At 37.8% G+C, this 22,425-nt stretch overlaps 2 protein-coding genes across 3 annotated transcripts; one reads left to right on the forward strand and one right to left on the reverse strand.

The window, feature by feature from the left end:
• Positions 1-6,557: 6,557 nt before the first annotated feature.
• Positions 6,558-9,076, reverse strand: LOC107556081 (tyrosyl-DNA phosphodiesterase 2-like). Its single transcript, XM_016239080.1, has 6 exons — positions 8,923-9,076; positions 8,095-8,745; positions 7,448-7,539; positions 7,249-7,367; positions 6,970-7,140; positions 6,558-6,863 (listed from the first exon to the last, which is right to left on the reverse strand). Exons 1-6 carry the CDS (start codon positions 8,961-8,963, stop codon positions 6,558-6,560), a joined length of 1,380 nt encoding a protein of 459 aa, XP_016094566.1. The 5' UTR covers positions 8,964-9,076.
• Positions 9,077-10,877: 1,801 nt separating this feature from the next.
• On the forward strand, positions 10,878-22,400 carry kiaa0319 (KIAA0319 ortholog). Of its 2 annotated transcripts, XM_016239132.1 has the most exons (21): positions 10,878-11,066; positions 11,437-11,541; positions 12,084-12,793; positions 13,461-13,617; positions 13,746-13,844; positions 13,931-14,028; positions 14,134-14,221; positions 14,326-14,421; positions 14,516-14,648; positions 14,814-15,042; positions 15,252-15,375; positions 15,458-15,587; positions 16,517-16,665; positions 16,997-17,148; positions 17,246-17,384; positions 17,927-18,086; positions 18,872-19,008; positions 19,122-19,244; positions 19,708-19,798; positions 20,987-21,078; positions 21,200-22,400. In XM_016239132.1, exons 2-21 carry the CDS (start codon positions 11,493-11,495, stop codon positions 21,361-21,363), a joined length of 3,120 nt encoding a protein of 1,039 aa, XP_016094618.1. In that variant the 5' UTR covers positions 10,878-11,066; positions 11,437-11,492; the 3' UTR covers positions 21,364-22,400. The 2 variants fall into 2 exon arrangements, with proteins under 2 accessions (XP_016094618.1, XP_016094619.1); XM_016239133.1 differs by lacking the exons at positions 19,122-19,244; positions 19,708-19,798; positions 20,987-21,078; positions 21,200-22,400 and having other exon boundaries at positions 18,877-18,955.
• The last annotated feature ends 25 nt before the right edge of the window (positions 22,401-22,425 follow it).

Raw genomic sequence — 22,425 nt, forward strand, 5'->3', positions numbered from 1 at the left:
CTGTGTTTCCCTAAGGTTCCAATCAGACTCTGAGAGATGATGGGGTGGGGGAGGATCCAGATGATAATAACTGCATGATTATTGACAAAAGGTTTCACGGGAAGATTATTTGATTTCCATGCTACATTTCCGCTTGGTACAAAAAAAGATGGGCCTTAATAAATCCTCCCCTGTGGTGAATTATAATTGGTAAGCAATAATTTGGAGAGTTTTGTCTTTTGAGTAATCAAAATCAAACAACTCCTTGGAATAATAAGTGCAAATTGGAGCTAAAAAGCAGTTTTATTTGTAACAATCAACTTCATTGTCCTCATGCCCACAAGATGATTGACGGGTGCATTTACTAATTTCCTCTCGAACAACAACAAAACCGGAAGCCTGTCTGAAGGGGCATCAGACGATCACGAGCAGCATGGCAAAAGCAGCATGTGAATGTTTTAAGTGACAACATCTACCAGCTGGAGAAGGTGTGTGTGAGGCCATCCGCCAACCTTTTCTCCACAGGTCACTGCCATGTCAGACGCCGCCGGCGTGGTGTTCATGGCAACCGCAGCCTAGAAGAACAATAGGAGCACCACCGAGCACAGTGGATTGCTTTCCAAAAATAGGCAAAACTGCCACTAGCTGATAATTGTATGTGTTCAGTGTCATCCTTTTCAAACCTTAGATCTCTCATCTTTCAACAAGAGAATGCTCAATTGACACAAAGCCAAATACACTATAGAAGACAGGATGAGAGATGGAGAGCCCTTTGGGCGTAATTTAGAAGATCAAGCTGGAAGAAGAGACAGGAGAATTAAATGAAGCAGTCCAAACTAATCATCAGGTTTCTGAAGGTGAAACGTGTGTTTACTGTGTCCAGCATGTCAAATTATTGAGCTGCCATACTTCATCAAGAGCCTCCTTAATCACTTATTTGACTAATTATATGTTGTAGGATTGTCTCCTTCACAATGTCTCGGTATCAGGGTGGATGAAGTTGGAAAAGAACTGTGAGATTATTACGATGATTGTGTTCGAAAATGGCACTGCATTGGTGCATCATCCACCACCAGGATTTGTGAGCAAAACATCACGGTTAATTGTTAATGGAGCATGTCTCAAATTTATTCTTGATTACGGATAGAGAGGGAATAATTGTAATGATATAACCATGGAACAATGCAGCTCACACTTTCTAATTTTTTCTTTGTCTGGTTAGAAAAGTCAAGTTAGTTTATGATTATGTAATAATTCGCTAAAGACGCTCAGGGCGGCAACCATAGAACAAACAGGTTCATTGTTCGAGCACATTCAGTTTAGTCAGAATTTCGTTTAAACTGACCAAACTGGCATTATTTAAATTTTTTGTCTTTGCACAAAATTCCTGATAGCGTGGATTTCTGTTGAAATCACTAGATTTTGTCCGTAAAATTCACCGAACAACAGTAAATGTGACTTTGGTCAGTGTGTGAAATTCTGTAAATTATACAAAAGACACATACATTTCGCAACGGGTTCAAGTTGGTTACTCAGATTAGTGGGCATTAAAGGGCCGTCGTCTATTATCAATAGTGCTTACAGAATTTTTAGATTAGGCCCTGGCTAATAGGGTGCCGAAACTCATAAACTGGTGAGCTCTTTACTTATATATGCAAATGAATTTTATTTATATAATATGAGAATCCAGGAATAGATATTAATGGAAGTAATTAGTACATTGCCACCTGATCTGGATTACGCAATCACAATAAATTTGTCTGAGAATGTGTTCCATTCTATGTGAGCTCTGTTGTATTGCATTAATCTGTAATATTACTTTGTTTACAGTGAGACATTTAGATGTATGATAAAATAGACTACCATTGTAAAGTAATGAAAAATTGTTACCAATTATGTGAGACATCTATTATTAGCTGTGTAACTTGATTTTATGTTTTGAAAATACATGTATGTGGAAAATACATGTGTGTGTGTGTGTATTTAGGCATTATAGCTGAATATGGAACATTTATATCAAAGTGTGACGTTAATTAACATGTTCTGTTCTAAATAAATACATCTTTCTCCTAATTAAATCTTTTAAATCAGCAATCTGTCTATCTATAAGCCTGGTGTTCATGTTCACTGTATTATCTGCCTGCCTTGCTCTTATCCTTATTGACAGCTCAGGCTTATCATTTCTGAAAAATGTCCAGTGTAAAGTGCAGGAAGCCTTCTGATGTAATTATTTCCACTGACCGTCATGCCATTAGTTCATCTCTGCTGTCAAGTGACTTGAATTGTCTCCCACTTTAATAGGGGGTATGCAGGGCACCCAGATAGTGTGTCAGTCATTTGTCATATTTTGGTTTAACTTTGGACTGTGAATTGTGTTCTTTGGGTCATCAGCATTTGCCTGATATAGACATTGATGAATTAATGAACTGGCATGTGCATTAGGAAATCATCTTGTTTGTAAGAGGATGGAGATTAAGTATTTAGAGTGTTAATCAGAATAATATTAGTATTTTAGGATTTATCTAAAAGGGTCTGTTAAACAACCCTCTGTGCTACTACCTTGTCGTGGTAGGGTTGCTTGTGTGTCTCAGTAACTCTTGGCAGCTATGCCGGAGGGGGCCAAGCCCCTGGTAGGTTCAAACAAGCCAGCCAGGTCCCAGGGTTGAGGCCAGACCAAAGGCAGCACCTGGTCCTCCAGGTTGGGGGTTGGGAGTGGGGCTAAGTAACAACCCCATCCCATAAAATCTATATTGTTACGGAAACAACACTGCTTGTCCAAACAACCAGCCCCAACGTGGACATGAGCCAACAAACTGGCATCATGACTACTCCTGATGAAATCCATCAAAAGGAAGTCAGGAGTATGAAAGATAGTCGGGCCCAAAACCAGTATCTGTGTTGGAGCATGGAATGTTAGCACCATGTTCGAAACATCAAAATCAGCTCAAGCAATAAAAGAGATTAGTAAATACAGACTGGACATCCTAGGGGTTAGTGAATGCCGATGGGTAGGATCCGGACGGTAAGTAACCCGGCGACGGCTCTGTCATACTTTACTCTGGACATGATAGCAGACATATAAATGGTGTAGCCCTTATAATCACAAAAGTGAAGGCTAACGCCTTGCTAGAATGGTAACCTCTAGGTAAGAGAATGATCAGAGTACGCTTCTACCATCTTCCCACACAAAGATATTCATAAGCTAACATGTAAATCACCTAACAGTATTACTGTCAACCAGATAGACCACATTATAATCAATGGCAAGTGGCAGAGGTGCCTTCAAGATGTCCGAGTTTGTCATAGTGCCGACGTCAACAGTGACCACTACCTACTCATTGCCACCATCAAACTAAAACTGCAGAAAGCAGCCAAACAGAAACAGCCCAGAAAACATCTAGATATTGATAAGCTGAAATGCCCAAAAGTTATCAAAAAATTCACCACCGAGTTAAGAAACCGGTTTGCTGGCCTGGCCGAAGAAGACAGAGATCAAAGCACTAACACCAAATGGGAAGCCATCAAGACAGGTACCAGTGTCCTGGGCTTCAAAAAGAAAAAGTTCAAGCAGTGGATAAATCACACCTGGAACCTGGCAAAAGATAGAAAAGCCAAGATGCTGGCCATAAAATTACCAAGACTTTTTAAAAGGGCACAGGAAGCATACAAGGCCAAAGATAAAGAGGTCAAGAGAAGTGCCAGAAATGACATGAGGGCCTTTGTAGAGGAGCTAGCTGGAGAAGCTGAACTGGCTGCTGCAAGAGGTGAGATGAGCATTATCACCAAACAACTTACTGGTACCAACCAAGAAAAAGCTGGGAGCTAGTACAGTACTGAAAATGTTTTGTCAGGAAATCTGTAATGTGGTTCATGTTGTTAATCTAATTTAAATGATTTTACTCAAGCCAAAATAATAAAATAAAATAACAACAAAAGTTAAGTATTATGTAAAGTACAAATGGCTTTTTAAAGGGATAGTTCATCCAAATATGAAAAAGCTGTCGTCATACTTATCCTCATGTAGTTCTAAACTTGTTTGCCTTTCTTTCTTCTGTGAAGCATACAAGAAGATATTTTGAACTTTGGGAAACAAATATTGTATGGCCAAAAAAATAAACAGATATTTCTCAAAATATCTTTTTTTTTTTAATGTTCCATTGAAGAAAAAAACAACAACAAAGTTTTGGAACAACACAAGGGTGAGTAAACAATGACAAAAGAACTTCCCATTTAAGGTTAAAAAAAATGTCTGTTAACACTTTTTACAGCATGCCATGTCTCCTCTTACACTCTAAAAAATGCTGGGTTAAATACAACCCAGTGCTGGGTAAAATAGGGACAAACCCAGCAATTGGGCTGTTTTGACCCAGCGGTTGGGTTAAATGTTTAACCCAACCTTCTGGGTAGTAACCCAACCGCTGGGTCAAAAAAAAACAATTGCTAGGTTTGTCCCTATTTTACCCAGCACTGGGTTGTATTTAACACAGCATTTTTTAGAGTGTAATTTTCTCTGGTTACATGCGGTGTTTTGCAATAATGACACAAACTGTGACCACTTTAGAAAGTATTTGTAATATATTCACTGTCATTGCAAGTGTTTTAAAATTAATGTTTGCTGATATGTCCATTGATGTCAGGCTAGCTATTATTTGCCATGACCCCTGCTGTTGTGTCATTGAACTGGGAAAAACTGCTGAAAAGGCCTTTATTTAAATGAGCTCAGCACAACATGATGTTTAGACTCTACAAGTAAAAAGTGGATAAGAGGATAAGTTATGCATAAAGGATCAAGAAGTGATCAATGTGACAAAAAAGGTAAATGCTTTAAAAGAAGCCAAGATGGCTGACTCTGGAAAGCTCCAAAATGTTATAGCCAGTAACTGTACTGCCATCACACAGATGTTACATTTGGTCTGGCTGGTGGTATTTATGACTCCTGCACAATAAGAAGATATGAATCCCAACGGCCTATATATATATATATATATATATATATATATATATATATATTTCTATTCTATTCAGAGGCATTGTTGGCACTGTTATGAAACCAGATGTTCAAACAGGATTGTTGAATGAAAATTCATAGTTTTATGAGGCTGCACACAAACTACATTCAAACAGACTTTTGGTATGACCTAATTTAAAAACAGCATAAAATATTCCAAAAGGATTAATGTGAGTATATTTTTAGTTCGTTGTAGTAAAATGACTAAGGGTTTCCTATAACAGTAGGAGCTAATGATCTTTCACAACCTTCATGATGGTCTTTATTAAATAATGCCTTCTAGTTAGGCTGATAGAATTCTTCAACATGTGATTAAATACTTTATATGGAGAGGATATGGCAATTAATTAATCTTATTCTGTGGTGTATTAGAATGAAGCAAATAGATTAGCATGACAGAACGTTGATCCATTTATTGCGTTAACTATTTGATTAATAATATTGTCATTCAGTTTAATGGAGATATTTTTTTCAATGATTTTTCATTCAAGGTTTTTGCCTTTTGCATCAAATTCTGACAAATTCTGTTTACTGTGAGTGTTCATTGGGGTAATGCTGGCAGGATCTCTCATATAGACTCTTAAGATAATATGTTTAAGACAAAGATGATGGGTAAAACACTAAAGAAAACAGAAGCAGTGTAGTAGTTTCGTGGCACATTCTGCATACAGTAAATGTCTAAATCCAGCTGGCCATGATGAGGACTGTCCTGGTAAATGGCTCGTTGTTAATCCAATTCCTGACACCATGCCAAAAAAATAATTCTTCTCGTCAGCCTACCACCTCTCTAAATTTGCATCTAGCTGTACTGGCACCTTTCAATTCTGTTTAGCATTAGTAGGAAAGAGAATGTATTGTAACTCATATCTCCAAATGAAAACAGGGCCATGTTTGCCAGTTCCTCACCAAAATAATATATTCATATCCTTCCATTTGGATCACCCAAAAGATTTAGTCCAGATTTTCAGCAGCTATGTGCATTAAATCAAAATGCACACAGTCTTAAACACCCACATTGTTTTATACTACAGTGTTCTTGCCATTTAAACTATGTGTGGCAATGATGCTTAATTATAATGGTCTCAAAAACAGGTAGTTCTAAATCTGTGGATGATGACCACCTTGTATGTAAACCATTCTAAGTAATCATATATGTTATGTAGTAACATTACGTACTATGTTCTAGAATACTATGAATTAAAATAAATGAACAAAATAAATAAATACTGCTTTTGGTTATTTTTGTGGTTGATGTTCTCAGTCACAGCGAGAACAATCACAAGCTGTCCATCGAGCTCCCTCTAGTGGAAGAAAATTGTAGATTTAATAGTAATGGTTATTATTTACATTAGTTATTAGTATTTGTATATAGAGGACACCAGAATTCAATTGCACAAATGTGTTTTCTTGAGCAGTAATTTTGTTCATGACAAACATTCAAGCTATGTAATAAAGATATATTTGAACTTTTTTAATACTAGTTCAGATTTCATTTATCAACAGTGATTTGTTTATAAAACATTGCGACTCATTTAGTTGTATAATCATGTGCAGGCCATCAAAAATTAAATCATTCATTGACACGCTGCTCTACTGATACCTCAAATTTGAAGGTACAAAGGATGCCCCAGTGATCGCTGATGAAATAGTCACACTTCAGCTTCTCTAGACCAGTCAGGGTCATGCTTTCTGGCCATAACTGGGCACCCTCTGCGGCTGCTCTGAGGAAAAGTCTGTAAAATCGCAGACGTATAGAATGAGGGATTTCTTTGTTATCATTAATGGATGTGTCCCAGGTGTATTTGCTTTCCTCCGGTTCCCCCAGCATCTCCCACACATCAGAGATACCACCCGGCAGCCCCCCGAGCTTCCTCACCTGTCATAAAAACACAGAAAAACAAACTAACACACCATATTTTGACATAAAATTGAGAAGGTTTATGTAAGAGGATAGTTGCCAAATTGCTAGTATCATGCACAACCTCCCAATCTCTAAGGTTGGTATCTCCTCCAAATATAACTGTGTGGTCCTCTGGAGCCTCTTTGATCCATTTCCAGACTCTCCGCAGCTGATTCAAGCGTTCTTGAGAGTTGGACTTACAGCTCTCCAGATGAGATGTCATAATGCATAGTGGATGCCCTAAAAAACTCACCTAAACAATTGTGCAAATGAGTAGCAGAAACAGGACGATGAATGATTTGAATGATTTAAATCACATTGTGACCTTTATTATCTCAATGGCTAGCAAAAAGGATCTTACGTTTGCTATTAGCAGGTTCCTACCGATCTCTGTGGTGGGGTACTTCACTATGTTGCTTTGGAGCAACTGCACTCTGTCCTTTCTGAGCAAAATGGCAGTGAAATAGCCATCCTCACTGCCTGAAACACAAAGTGATCAAATATTCATACCACAAGAATTGCATCTATAAAACTTAGTTTGGATGCAACATTAGGCATACCTTGAAGAAACTGATAGTCTTTCATAATGTTCTGTAATATCGTCAAACAACCAGGAACAAGCTCTTGCAACAGTACTACATCTGCACTGTACCTGTATTAAAATGATAATTCATCCATTAAATGATTTTGTAAACTGATTAAAGCATCTAACTAAAGTTAAATTCTTATTGTGTTCTTTGCATATTAGGTTAAAACAATTAACACATTTGTAGGTCCAAACATTGATTTGTTTGTTTGAGCATCTCATACAATGCAGTATATTCTAGTTATGTTACCTTAACCATTGCTGTGAGTTTGGGGCTGAACTAAGTGTTTGTCCAACCAATGCAGAGTGGGGAGTGTTCAAGGAAACTAATTGCTTAAAAGCAATCATTGTTTTTAAAAATTCTGTTATGTGCTGCTAATAGTGCAGAAATCATACACTTCATTTTGAATATAAATCTAAATTAATATTAATAATTAAGCAATTTGAGAAACTTTTTTTGCAATTGTAGATCCTCTAAACCTGATCACTCATTTAAAAAAATCTTTTTGGTAGTTAATTTATTCACCTTTATGAATGTGCATGAGAAATCTATCCTTTTTAATGTTTGGTCTGCATTCTTAAAATATCTGCATAAAAATCAAAATGGTGAGTAACACTTACTTTCCAAATTGTGACAGTAGGCCTTTGACCCGGTGAGAGATATTGTCTGTATCGAGGCAATCTATATTCCAGGATAACACAGTTAGATGACTGCTTCTGGAGCTGGATTGGGTTTCCTGTTCATCAGTTGATTGATCTGTGAAAGATCTTCCCCAGTATGCCTGTTGTAAGGAAAAACTGGAATGTTGTGTCTGTGTTGACTTGGATTCTGTTGATGGCGAGTGTATACCCTGGATTGGAGGGGTTTGTGTTGACTGCGTTTGGAAAGACTGGAGTTGAGGAGACTCCGTCTGGGTTGACTGGGCGCAGGTAGACTGAGCTGATGCTTTCTGTGAACTGCTGGGATCTTCTCGATGAGAGGAGCTTGCTAGTGAAGTTGCAGGTGTAAGGATTCTTGTTTTTTGGCTGTTCTTTTTGTTCTTCGATCCTGCAGACCTTTTTTCGAGGTGCTCAGGCAAGTGTTGCGAGGGTGATGACTGCTCAGCAGTGACCAGAATGCACTCACTGTCTGTTTTCATTTGACATGCAGCACTTTGTGTGTTGTTATTCATTTTTTTGTTCTTCTTCCCAGTTTTCCCCTTAACCATGGTATCCACAAGACATGGTGCAGTGTCATTACAGTCCACAGGGGGCTCTCCTGAGCAGGTATGACTGTATAAGGAAAAAAGGTCAACGTCTAATGTTTTGCTTATACAGTCTAACCAAAGCAATAGAGTTACTTTTGTGAGCAGTAATTGGCATTGTGGCATTAATTATAGATAATATCAACTCTTAATGCTTTAATGTTGATACTTAATAATACACATATTTATTTCAAACAGTTCTTACCTTGGTGAACAGGGTGGTTCATCCATTTTAATAGGGAACATTTTTCAATACAGGTTTGCGTTCTTCTTAGATCTTTTCTTTTCTTTTCTGGATTCAATTTCTGTTCTAGGGTTTTGTCCTTTGCTAACAGTGATTACTGTGGAGTGTAGCTAAACCTGACATGAACAAGTTTTTTTCAGCATATGCTTATGAAAAGCATAGTTAACCCATTACAAAGCATGCATTGTGCCCAATATAACAATAACATGAAAATTATGCAACAGGTTACGCCTAGGTTTATAGATAAATTATCGCAGGCTAGGTAGCCTATGTGATCGTATCATTTATTTGATTTTTTTGTAGGTTATAACCTAAATTAAATTTACCTCGGGTGAACTATCCGGTCCCAAGGAATTATTTTGCATGAAGCATTAGCCTTTCTCTAGTCTGAATTCTGCATAGAGCAACAAGAGCTGTTCTTGCGTTTCGATTTCTCCCAGTCCGTGTCACGTATGGAGAACGAAAACTGCAAAAACAATAAATAAATAAATACACAAATAAATAAATAAATGTGTGCATAAATACACGTATTCTTGTTTAAATACATAAATAAATAATTATACATGTGATGAAAGTAGGCAAATAAATCAAATAAATTGGTGGGCAAATGGAAAATGTTTAAGGAAATGCTAAACTCATCCTAACTATTTTCCTTTGACCACTCATTTATTTCTGAATGTAGTTCCACATTTTTTTCCCCTCTGCGCAACATGCTAATGAGAGGGTGTCAATTATGCAGGAGTAGGCGGATCGTGTGTGACGCGCTTGAGCGTTTGCCTGCGCATGCGTATTAACTTCATCAGTCAAGGTGACTGATTATTATCTTACACTTTTTCATAGGGTTAGTTTTGTAGTTATAATCATGAGAGAGTTAAATCATAAAAGATTTTAAGTGGCCAATGTAAAATATTTATGCTTACATAGCTCTTAATTGCAATTCTGAACTGTTATTTGCTTAATAAACATACTTTTGTCGCCTGTATTTTCTGACCCTGACCAAGTCCATGGTTGACACCCTCTCATTAGCATGTTGTGCAGAGGAAAAATAAATGTGGAACTACATTCAGAAATAAATGAGTGACCAAAGCAAAATAAATAGGATGAGTTTAGCATTTCCTTAAACATTTTCCATTTATTTAATTTATTTGCCTACTTTAATCACATGTTTAATTATTTCTATATGTATTTAAACAAGAATTTGTGTATTTATACAGACATTTATTTATTTATTTGCATATTTATTTATTTATTTGTGTATTCATTTATTTATTGTTTTTGCAGGTTTCGTCCTCCATAGTGACGTGATGATGGTGAAGTTCGTCCTTTTGAACCACTGCGCGGCAATGGCAAAACATTCAAATCTCAGCACATAATAAAATAAATAAAATTTAATTAATTAATTAATTAATTAGCATATAAATCTTATTAGGGACGCTAAGAAATAAACATTGAATTATTTGGTCCAAATGTAATCGAAACCTATCGTAACTGACCAATCAGAGACAACGCTCGGGCCGCTAAACCCGCCCCTTTTAGCTATGGTTTGAATGGTGATAGTGATGATTATTATTGTTACTGTTGTTTCTGTGACTAGATGTTTATGTGATATAATAATACTGATATATTATAATTTAACATTCTAAAATAATAAACATTCTAAAATGTTGTTGTTTCTTACTATGTTTTGGGCGTGGTCGTTATAATATTGTTAATATATTATAATTAATCATTCTAATAGATTTAACGTATATTTAATAATAGTATAATTATGTAAAAGACGTTATTACATAAACAAAAACAAAAAACACGACGCTTGGATGAGATGTGTGTTTCTGCAACATAACAGAGATCCCGTCACGTGTCTACCTCCGCCCTGCTCGTCTGTCCGCTCTGCTGACACACTCCCTCGCGCAGAGATACTCCTCAGCATCTCTCTAGCAATATCAGACCTTCATCTCAACATCACTGTCGCAATACCAGACCTTCATCCCAACATTACTCCAGCAGCGTGTATCCAGCGCGAGTTCGCTATGGAGCTGCAGTACGGAAGCTGATTCTCGATGTCATGGAAACAGATGCTTGGATAAGAGCGTCACATCCCACTGGTACAGCTACAGCTGACAATAATAGCGCACGTTCTCTCTGTTGGCTTTCTATTTAGGCCCATTGTGTATAGTGATTTGCTTGTTTTATGAAACAAATAGTGGCAGTTGTGCTAGATAATGCAATATAAATAATAACGTAGATAATATAATGTATTTTAGAATCACATGTAGATTTGTCCAGAGGTATCTAAGCCCTCGGGGCTGGTTGCTATGAAGGATGGAAGTCAAATCACAAAAGGCCCAGCCACAAATAGGAATTAGAATTGCTTTGAATTATTATTAATTGATCATTGCTGCTGTTGTATTGTTATTTTGTCCTGTTTGTTTGTGATACCCTTGCCTGTGTTGTCTCCCCTGTCTTTAACCTAAGTTTGAAGAGGGAATGACCGTCAGAAGCCATCGCTGTGAAAAGGCAGCAGTGGCATCATGAATTTCTCACCAATTCTCTCGCTCGTGTTGCTCTTCTGTATCAGAGGCAAGAATATATTTCTGCAGTACTTGTATCAACACCAAGACAAGTCAGCACTGCCATTCTGGATTATAATTGGAATCCATAAATAGTATTTATTTTTTTTAAAGAGCCCCAGTTGTGAAGTATGTTGATGCTGACACCTGTAACTTAATCCTGTAAAGCCTGACATATGTATAATATTTATAATATTAATATATATATTTTAAAGTTTGCATATGTGTTTTATGTTTTGTATCATATTTGATACATCAGGCTTTTATGGTTAATATAGTATTATATAGAAGGGAGGGGGGGGACATTTTAAAATGTAATTTCATTTTGAAAAAATAAGTCCAGTAGCTTCAGATCAGTAAATGCTCATCCTGAAATATATATATAAAATAATATAAAAGTTATTCTCATGTTTACTTTATAAAAATTATTAAAGATTTCACAGCAAAAAGACACAAGTACCATGACCTAAAGTTGGATTTTTTTTTAGAATTTTACAATTACAAACCCAAATATTTATTTCATCATGCATTTGTTGTGTTTTGTTGATGTAGTATCGGGACAGTGCTGGCAGGCCGCAACCTATTCTGAGAGCGTAGTGTCTCCGGAGCTGAGGAGCAGCAGTATTTTGCGGGTTCCAGATGTGTCGTCTCTGGCCCAGTGTGCGGGGGCCTGTTGTGATCTCCCGGGCTGTGACCTGGCCTGGTTTTTTGAGCGCCGCTGCTATGTCCTCAGTTGTAAGCACAAAGAGAACTGCCAGCCGAAGCAGAGACCTGGTACTGACTCTCTCCTGGCATTTTTGCAACGTGGGCCCCCGCAGACACTGGTTCTGCAATCCCTGGTTCGAGGAGAGTCTTTCCCAAACCATTGGCAGCCCCTGCCCAGGCACAGGGGCTCGGAGGACCCCATGAAGGACCTTGCGTTGTTGGAAGGCATTCAGGATTTGGACAACACTGATGTTGAGTATGCTGAGAGTTTCAGAAGTTTGGAGGACAAAAGAGCTGACGACAGAAATGCTGCAACAGTAGAACAAGAAGAGCGGCCTGGGCTATATGATTGGCCACTTGTTCAAGGAAAAGAAGAATTCAACCAATCGGAGACAGAGAAAATTGGTGACGACAGACTAACGACAGTCCAGGGCCCGCTTGAAACCAGCCCCTTACCTCCAAGTCCCCTCCCAGAAATGAGAAATGAAAGTAAATCATCTCTTACTGAAGCAGATTCTGATGTTACGCCCCCAGGAATCATGGCACTTAACACAAGGGTGAGTGTTTCAGATTCATGCATATTATATTCAGATGCCTTCAAGACATTAAAAAAATGGACAGGTAAATGTTTAAAAGCTTAGGGTCAGCAAGGATGCATTAAATTGAGCAAAAGTGAGAAGTTATTTATACAAAAGATTTCTTTCTGAAATAAATTCTGTTGAAAAAATGCATCACAGTTTCCTAGATTCCACAAAAATATTAAGCTGCACAACTGTTTTCAATTTTACTGTAATAATAAGAAGAATTGTTTCTTGAGCACCAAATCAGCAAATTATATTTTTTAAATATCTATATAAAATTGACAAGGCTGTTTGCAGGGTAATCAACAATGAAAGGAACAGGTTTTTTCTTATACATGGATGCCAATTCATTATCAGAGCTTGAAATGTCATGATTCTATTTTAATGTTGTGGCGTCATTTGGAAACATGGTGTTTTAAATGTACTCTTACTCTGGCCAAGTGCTTAATCAGTCTTTCATGCCTCATCTGCTGTGTGAAATCTGGAAATAACACATCATTATCCTCTTAGGTTCACTTTTTACTTAACTCTTTATTCTCTTTTATCTTTTATTGCCTTGTTCTGGTGTCCTGTATTAATTCACATGCTTTGTATTGACATGGTTGAAAAATTTAGAAAAGCAATTTTTCTTTTATCATTAAAGGTTGAAGAAGTCCCATGGAACATTTCATCTGCAACTGCTGCACCTAACGACCTGCAGGATATCAGCACAGAGCCATCGAGGTTCAGCACAGTCAGTGGTTCCTTCACTGCTCCACCCAGCACTGAGGCCACGCCGCAAATAATCTCAGAAGAGCCAGGTGCTATAGATGTGTTATTGCATTATTTCCATTTATTAGTGGTGCTTACTAATGCGAGCATCACTATTATTATTACTCGGATTATCTTATAATATATTACTTTCTTTTCACACACTCTCTGTGATCAGTAAGACCCCTGACTGTGTCCATTAGTGGCCCTATGGAGGTCACACTGCCTCAAGATACTGTTGAACTAACTGCTTCTGTAAATCTAGATGGCATTGCAGGTAAGGCCTTCTGCATTCTGAATTATGAACATTCCTGAATGATAATTATGCATTTCAAATTAAGTTGATGGTGCATTTTTCCTCAGAATCTCCTTACACATATGAGTGGACTTTGGTAGCCTCACCAGATAGACACCACGGGGTGATGGAGGGGCGGCACAACAAGTCTGTCCAACTTTCAGAAGTGAGACTCAACTCCTTGTCACTTTCACTATGACTGCCAAGTGATCATTTAAAAGATGAGACAATTGTCTTTAAAAAAAAATAATAATTGTTTCCTTTATTGCAGCTTTCCGTGGGTGTCTATGCTGTCAGAGTGAGTGTGAAAGCACAACAAGCTTATGGAGAAAGTGCTGTGAACTTCACAGTACACCCTGGTACACTTGCACCCTCTTTAGATCGTACTTTGATATTATTTAACAAGCATACAGTATATGCATGTCGTTCATATATGAACAGGCTGGTACTTTTTATTCTACAGCCGTGAATATAAACAAGCCTCCTAAAGCCATCACTCTGCCCAAGAGCCAAGATGTGCTTCTCCAAGAAGGTTCCATCTTCATCATTAATGGGAGTCGTATGTAGCTTGTTGTGTCCATTTCTCTCCATTGTTTCTTTAGATCATTTAGACCATGAATTTTTAACCAAATGTACATCCTAATGCTTTCCAGAGAGTATGGATGATGCTGGAATAGTCAGTTACTTGTGGGAGAAGGTGGATGGCCCTTTTTGGAAACCTGAAGGCCTTGTTGATGCACCTGTACTGCAGCTACAAAATCTTTCACCAGGAGAATATACCTTCAAGTAAGGACTTGATTGTACTCTATGAATAGGCCTGTGTATTGTATAATTTTCAATTTTCATTCGATTTCATTGAAATCTTTGGTGGGAAATTCCTCTGGGGCTTTTTCAGTTTGGCCTAACCTCATTAAATTGATCCTGTCCTGATTTTTGCTTGGCCCACATCAGGCTGACGGTGTCTGATTCTGATGGGCTGACCGACTCCAGTACTGCCACTGTAAGGGTCAGCAAACCAAAAGATGACCCTCCTCGGGCCAGAGCAGGCACTGACCAGGTCGTCATCCTGCCTGTCAACCACCTCACCTTGTGGGGTAACCACAGTACGGATGACCACGCCATTACAAGCTACCTCTGGACTCTCCATCCCAGCAGCCTGACCCAAAAGATTACCATGCAGGTAATAAGATCTTTATTTTGCCCAGTGCATAAAAGTATTGCTCTGAAGTTGGTCTTTCATAGCCAAGGACACGTATTGGAGTTTGTGTTACTTACAGGTTCCAGATAACTGTTAAGTATAGTCTTTAATTAGTAGTGTCTAGGTACAGTAGATGAAAATGTTGAGCAGTTGATGTTGAATTGATATTTTCATATGCTACTTGTTTTCAGGATGTAAGATCACCGTTCCTGCAGCTCTCTGATCTCCAGGAGGGTCGGTACATGTTTCAGCTGACAGTCACTGACTCCAGCGGTCAACAGGATTCAGACACCGTCTCGGTCACTGTGCTGCCTGGTAAAACAAACCCACTTCACCTATCAGTGTGTATGAAGAAAAACTATGCATGCTTTAGAATTGAAATTTTGTTGTGTGGTAGCAAACAAAGCACCAGTCGCTATAACAGGACCAGACAGGCAGCTCCTCCTCCCAGTCAACAGCATCACGTTGAATGGCAGCGACAGCACTGATGATCAGGCCGTCATCAGCTACCAATGGGACATGATCAGGTACCAGCACATTGTCTTGGCATAACTAGTGATGTCTGGTCAATGAATAAATCATCAAGTTGGTTCTTTACAATGAACTGGTTCATGGACTAAACAATTTGTTTGCAAATATATTTAAATTAAATGTATTTTTTTATATACACATTTATTTACCATTCAAAAGTTGGGGGTCAGTAAGAGTTTTTATGTTTTTGAAAGAAGTCTCTTATGCTCACCAAGGCTGTATTTATATGTTTGGAAATACAGTACATTACTCCAATCATCAGTGTCACATGATCCTTCAGATGTCATTCTAATAGGCTGATTTGGTGCTTAAGAAATATTTATTGTTATTATTAATGTTGAAAACAGTTGTGCTGCTTTGTGGAAACCATGATACTTTTTTCCAAATTCTTTGATGAACAGATGTTCAAAAGAACAGAAATGATTTGTAATAATGTAAAAGTCTTAAACAATTTAAAACTAATTCAATTCAGTCAATTCGATCAGTTTAATGCATACTTGCTGAGTAAAAGCATTAATTTCTTGCAAAAAAAAGACCCCAAACTTTTTAACAGCAGTGTACATTTTATTAAAATATGTTTTATTTTATTAAAATATGTTTAAAGCATGTAAAATATCACAGGACATCTGGGAACATGTAAAGTCTTACTCGATTGAATCAAACTGTTCAAAAGAATCGATTCACACAAATGAGCCAGACTTCCCAACTGCATAAATAACAGAACAAACGTGGCATATTGTCTTTAAAATTGCTTCAGTAGGAGCTGTTATTGCGTCATCCTGCTTCTTAATAACTACCTTACAGACTCTCATATTTCAAAACGGTTCTTAATTTTAAATCACTTTTAGTGTTGCATGAATAGTGATGGATTTTGCTGAAAAGTGTATTGATGTGCCATCACTACTCCTCTCATGTAACGGTGAAGTGGCCCTCCAGGCTTGAAGATAAAAGATGCCAATAAAGCAGTTGCCATAGCAACTGGCCTGAGATCTGGGAATTACAAGTTCAGGTTGACTGTGACAGATCAGCAAGGAGAAACAGACAGCGCAGTCCTGACCATCACCATTAAAGAAGGTGAGCAGAATCAAGCAAATGTGAAAATATATTACTTCATGTATTTCTGTAATTTTAATGTTTTTTATCTCTTATTTGTGTAGATACATTGACCCCCAAAAATATTTGAACACCTAAGCTACATTTAAAATGCATGCATGTCAGAAAATAGCAAACCAAATGGCATTTATTTAAAAAAAAGACATAACAAGAACACTTTTGAAGAGAAATATTTCATGAAAAGAAGGCTGTCTGACGTTAAATGACAAAACAATAGATATTCTGTTCAAAAATAAAGACATAAAGTATTCTAGGAGGTTTCCAGCAATTCTGTGTGTTATAAAATTCACAGCAAAAAGCTTGCCACTGGTCACCCATGCTAGCGGCAGCCACACACTCACTCTACCCAACAACTCTCTGGTGCTCAGGGGCTCCGTGTCCAACAGCGGAACGGCAAATGTGTCTTTTCTTTGGGTCAGAGATGAACAGAGCCCTGCTGCTGGGGTGAGTGAGATATTTGTATTTCTTCCTATACAATTTGCCGCCGCTCAGTGTTTTACCTGGTGGTCTCTCTTTCTCGTTTCATATACTTTGAGAATAGGATGTGTTATATGGTTCAGATCATGAGGCCTTCCTTTACCTCGCCAACCTGGTAGAAGGAACGTACCTGTTCCAGCTTCGGGTCACTGATGTCCAGGGCCGATCAAGCATGGCTACAGCCACTGTGGAAGTATGCCCTGGTAAGATATTACTCATTCATAGTAGAAAACATTTGCTAGATGTTCAAAATACATCATTTATTTGGCATGTTGTACCTGCTTAGAATCCACTACTATTTAGAAGTTTGGACTTGGCATGATTCTTTTTAATGATTTTGAAAAAAGTATCTTATGCTCACCAAGACTGCATTTATTTGATCAAAAATACAGTAAAAGATGGTAATATTCTGAAGTGTGTACGGTATATAAACTGTATATTTTTGTGGAAACTGCAAACCTTTTTTAGGATTCTTTGATGATAAAAAGTAAAAAGAAAAAAAAACAGTATTTATTTGAACTAGAAATCTTTTGTAACACTATAAATGTCTTTACTGTCACTTTTGAAAAAAATTATTGCATTCTTGCTGAATAAAAGTATTAATTTCTATTAAAAATAACTGACCCCAAAACCAAACAGTAAACAATCACAGAATTTTATTTTTTTGGGTGAACTACCCCTTTAAGTCATTTGGCTTTTTATCAATTTAGATTGCTTGTTTGATGCCAATGATATTTGTGTGCAGATCCACGTGAGCGAGAGGAGGTGGAGCTTGAGCTGCAGGTGGGCGTGGCTCAGGTCAGTCAGGAACAGAAGGACACGGTGGTGAGACAGCTGGCAGCATTACTGCATGTTCTGGACTCAGACATTGCACTGAAGGGCCTGCACGGCCAGTCAGACATCAGGTACTACACATACAATAACCAAACTCACCAAACCAAAAGGGGTCCTATTATGCTTTTTCACTTTTTCAACTTTAGTTAGTCTGTAATGTTGCTGTTTGAGCATACAAAAGATCTGCGAAGTTACAAAGCTCAAAGTCCACTTCAAAAGGAGATATTTTATTGAACAGAAATCACTTTTCAAAAACTACAACGAACAACTCGTTTGGACTACAACGCATATTTTCCGGGATTTGTGATATCACAAATACCGACGAATGGGATGAGACCTGGTTGAGCTGCACTAGAGAAGGCAACGAGTGTTATCACTATGTCGGAGACATGCTAGCTTTCCCAAGGCAGACGAACTTAGAGTGGTTACAATCATCCAGGTTTAAATTGTGCTCAAATTGATTTGATTTTGATGCAATATTTACACTGAAGCTCGCAGGCGGCTATGGTAAGGGGCATGACATATTCCGACCAGGCGCCGAGTGGAGCCAATCACAGCACACACTGGCCCAGCTAACCAATCACAGCACATTTCATATTTCAGAAGGCGGGCCTTCATTTGACACAGGAACTATTCAAGCCGTGCGTGCCAGACTGGGGAGAGAGGTGTTGTAATAATGTAAAATATGTGAAAAATAATGTGTTTTTCGAACAACCTAATATTAGAACCTGTTCTAGTACACCCCCAAACCAAAATCAAGACTGAGCATAATAGGACCCCTTTAAATTAAACTAATCATAATTACTAGAGACTAAGCCTAGATTAGTTGAAGTCTACATGTGTTTGTTGTGTTTAGCACAGTATTTAGGTTCTCAGTGCAGGGTCCTGATGGTACGATTCCAGGGCCTAAACTCGCTCGTCTGCTGAGAAACCAGCTGTTGCGAGAGAAAACCGACTTCTTGCTCTTTAAGGTCTTAAGAGTGGACACAGTCAGTGAGTGACTTTTTTCCATTTACTTTCACTGAGAAACTGAGAACGGTAAATTATATAATAAAAAGGCTGATAATATAGTCTTTCTGATTTTACCATTGTGCTGAATATTTTAGTGTGTTTGCTGCTGTGTTCTGGACGTGGTCAGTGTGATCCCATAACAAGGAGCTGTTCCTGTGACCCTCTTTGGATGGAGAACCCCATTCGCCGCTTCCTTGATGATGGCGAGAGCAATTGTGGTCAGTGTGACATCCCAATAAGGTTTCTCATGTAAATGAGAAATTTCAATTAAGATTAAGAAGCAGGTTCAGTCATAAGGTGTGGTACATTTACTTTTGCACGTTGAAATGTCGCATTAGAAATCCACTTATTTCAGTAGGAATACACATGAACAGGAGTTTCGAGTGAGGGCATAGATTTCACATTGGGTTCAAGTTGGTCAGGCAAATTTGCCACGTTAACCAACAGAAGGCTGCTTGATTGGAAAGTGACCTCTGTGTGAGAGATGCTTCATGCAGCGCTATACTACTGACAGTGGACCTTTTTTTTGCCCACAAAATTTTGCTAACCTGACGTACCTGTATTGATGCTTTCTGTTGTGCTAAATAATCTGAGGATATTTCTAATGTTCTGTCATGAAAACATTAGAATGTTTTACAGTGATGGAAAGGCTGAGGGCTAATCTTCTGTCTCCTTTCACAGACTGGAGCGTGTTGCATGTCACAATCTCTTGTTTCGTGACAATCATTTTCCTCTTGTCCATCAGCTGGATTTGTGTCTGCTGCTGTAAAAGGTGATAAAGATTCCATTACTGCATGTAGACAGACTGCCTATTGAAATATGTGGCATGAGTTATGTTATACACACTATCATACGGGAAGTCGTGGCCTAATGGTTAGAGAGTCGGACTCATAACCGAAAGGCTGTGGGTTCGAGTCTCGTACCGGCAGGGGTTGTAGGTGGGGGGAATGAATGTACAGCGCTCTTTCCCACCTTCAATACCACGACTGAGGTGCCCTTGAGCAAGGCACCGAACCCCCAACTACTCCCCGGGCGCCGCAGCATAAATGGCTGCCCACTGCTCCGGGTGTGTGTTCACGGTTTGTGTGTGTTCACTGCTGTGTGTGTGCACTTTGGATGGGTAAATGCAGAGCACTAATTCCGAGTATGGGTCACCATACTTGGCCACATGTCACTTCACTTCATTCAAAAGTTTAGGTCAGTAAAAAAAATGTTTTTGAAAGAAATGAATACTTTTATTCAGCTAGGACAAATTAAAGTGATCAAATGTGACAGACATTTATGCTGTGCTTTTGAACTTTCTATTCATCAAATGCTGTTATTTTGAACTTGCTGTTCATCGGAGAGTCCTGAAAAATGGCTTCCACAAAAATATTAAGCAACACAACTGTTTTTAACATTGATAATAATAAATATTTTGTGACCGCCCAATCAGCATATTAGAATAATTTCTGAAATATCATGCGACACTGAGAAATTAGTAAAAATCCAGGTTTGCCGTCACAGGAAAAAAGTTACACACAAGTTACAGTTGTTTCAGTTTGTAATTTTATTTCAAAATATTACTTTTTTTTTACAGTAGTTTTTACTGTATTTTTTAATCAAATAAATGCAGAATGCATGGAAAAACTTTTTTAAAATCTTGTCAACCCAAAACTTTTGAACAGCAGTGTATTTTTCCTGTCAGTAATGCAAGTCCAGTATTAAAGGGATCGTTCACCCAAAAATGTACATTTTGTCATCATTTACTCACCCTTATGTTGTTTCAAACCTGTATGCTCCTTCTGTCAAACACAAAATAAGACTTTTAAATTTATGATTATTGAATTATTACCGGTTCTCATTCACTTTTACCATATAGAATTTTTTGTTCTATTTTGTTCTATGTACTATGGGTTCTATGTTTTTGTGTACCTGTGGTATGTGTCTATACTCATGTGTTTGTTTTGGACTGTTGTAGAGGGAGACGGACAAAAGTGAGGAAGAAAACCAAGTACACAATACTAGACAATATGGACGAGCAGGAGAGGATGGAGCTTCAACCAAAGTACAGTAAGTTTCAGACCCGATTTATTTTATGCCACAGTATTTTGGCCCATGGTGGCTTAAAGGCAGACCATTAGGTTTGTAATTGCAGTTACTGCATTCACTTTTCTGCATTTGTCATCTTTAGACATTAAACACAGGAGCACAGAGCACAACTCCAGCCTGATGATGTCAGAATCAGAGCTGGACAGTGAGCAGGACAACCTTTTCAATTACGGGAAATCTCGGAACAGAGCCAATGGAGCGGTCAGAAATGGAGACACTCTCAGCCTTTGTCCTGTGGAGGGTTGAGTCTCACATGCACACATGGACATTTCTTCATAGTGGATACTTACAATGCAAGGGTATTGTTGAATATTCCACAAATGCAGATGCAGATATAGACTGGCTGAATGAATGGGCTGCTAAACTTATCGACTACTGAATGCAGTTGGTCTTGTTATTAATATTCACCGGTTTGCTGAATGATACTGTCAATTACCAATCGCATATTCATTTTGAATATAAAAAGATCTGTGCATTCAACTCACATAATCGCAGTTGATCTCACTATGTTCTTAATAATGCTTGTATGTTCAGTGACGCAGTGCAAGCAATTGACATTGGTTATTTTGTTATTTATATGCTTCTGTGATAGAATTTGGGAAGAAGTTGCAAATAACTGATGCAGAGAAAGGCAAAATAATAATAATAAAAAAAGCAAATACCATTCTTCTTTATGCAAAACATTTTATTTGTACTGAACTTTCTGAATGTTAATGTGCCTGATTGAAATGCATTATTTTTGTTATTGTTGGTATACTGATACTGTACACTGGTCTTTGTCTTTATAGCATTCCGGTTTTACATCCTTTTAAAAATGTCTGCTTTAGCTCGAATTGCAATAGATGCCAGATGTATCAGGCATATTGTGACAAGGAGATACATTTCTCCTATTTTCTTTTGTGTTTTAATGCAGCTGGAGATGCAAAAAATTAAAGACATGTGGCCACACCTTTACAGAGGTCAGACTGTTTTATAACCAATACAAAAGTTCAGTATTTATAGTATCAGTGGCAGAAATGCAATGAAATTGAGTTCACAAACAATAGTGTGCATATTAATGAAAATAGCAAAACTAAATGAACAGCAGAAATGTCCAGATTTCAAGTTCCTTTACCAAGGCTTTCAGCTGTATATTTAGTCATTGTACTTTCATGTGCTTTTATCTGCAAAAATTTCACTCCTAAGGTAAGAAAATGAATATACTTCTAAATATATTTTCATACATATAACAGTTCACAATACAATTAGGTATATCAATAGAGAATTGATATTTTCAACAACAACAAAAAAACATTAAGCAAAGAACAG

Source organism: Sinocyclocheilus grahami, unplaced genomic scaffold (assembly GCF_001515645.1).
Source record: "Sinocyclocheilus grahami isolate Dianchi unplaced genomic scaffold, SAMN03320097.WGS_v1.1 scaffold555.1, whole genome shotgun sequence".
NCBI lineage: Eukaryota > Metazoa > Chordata > Actinopteri > Cypriniformes > Cyprinidae > Sinocyclocheilus > Sinocyclocheilus grahami.

Coding starts and splice junctions, on each gene's coding strand:
- kiaa0319 (XM_016239132.1), top strand. CDS start 11,493: ATGAATTTCTCACCAATTCTCTCGCTCGTGTTGCTCTTCTGTATCAGA. Junction 13,618..13,745: donor AATAATCTCAGAAGAGCCAG/GTGCTATAGATG, acceptor CTCTGTGATCAG/TAAGACCCCTGACTGTGTCC. Junction 17,149..17,245: donor AACAGAGCCCTGCTGCTGGG/GTGAGTGAGATA, acceptor CTTTGAGAATAG/GATGTGTTATATGGTTCAGA.
- LOC107556081 (XM_016239080.1), bottom strand. CDS start 8,963: ATGTTCCCTATTAAAATGGATGAACCACCCTGTTCACCAAG. Junction 7,540..8,094: donor CTACTGTCACAATTTGGAAA/GTAAGTGTTACT, acceptor ATTTTAATACAG/GTACAGTGCAGATGTAGTAC. Junction 7,141..7,248: donor GGAACCTGCTAATAGCAAAC/GTAAGATCCTTT, acceptor ACAATTGTTTAG/GTGAGTTTTTTAGGGCATCC.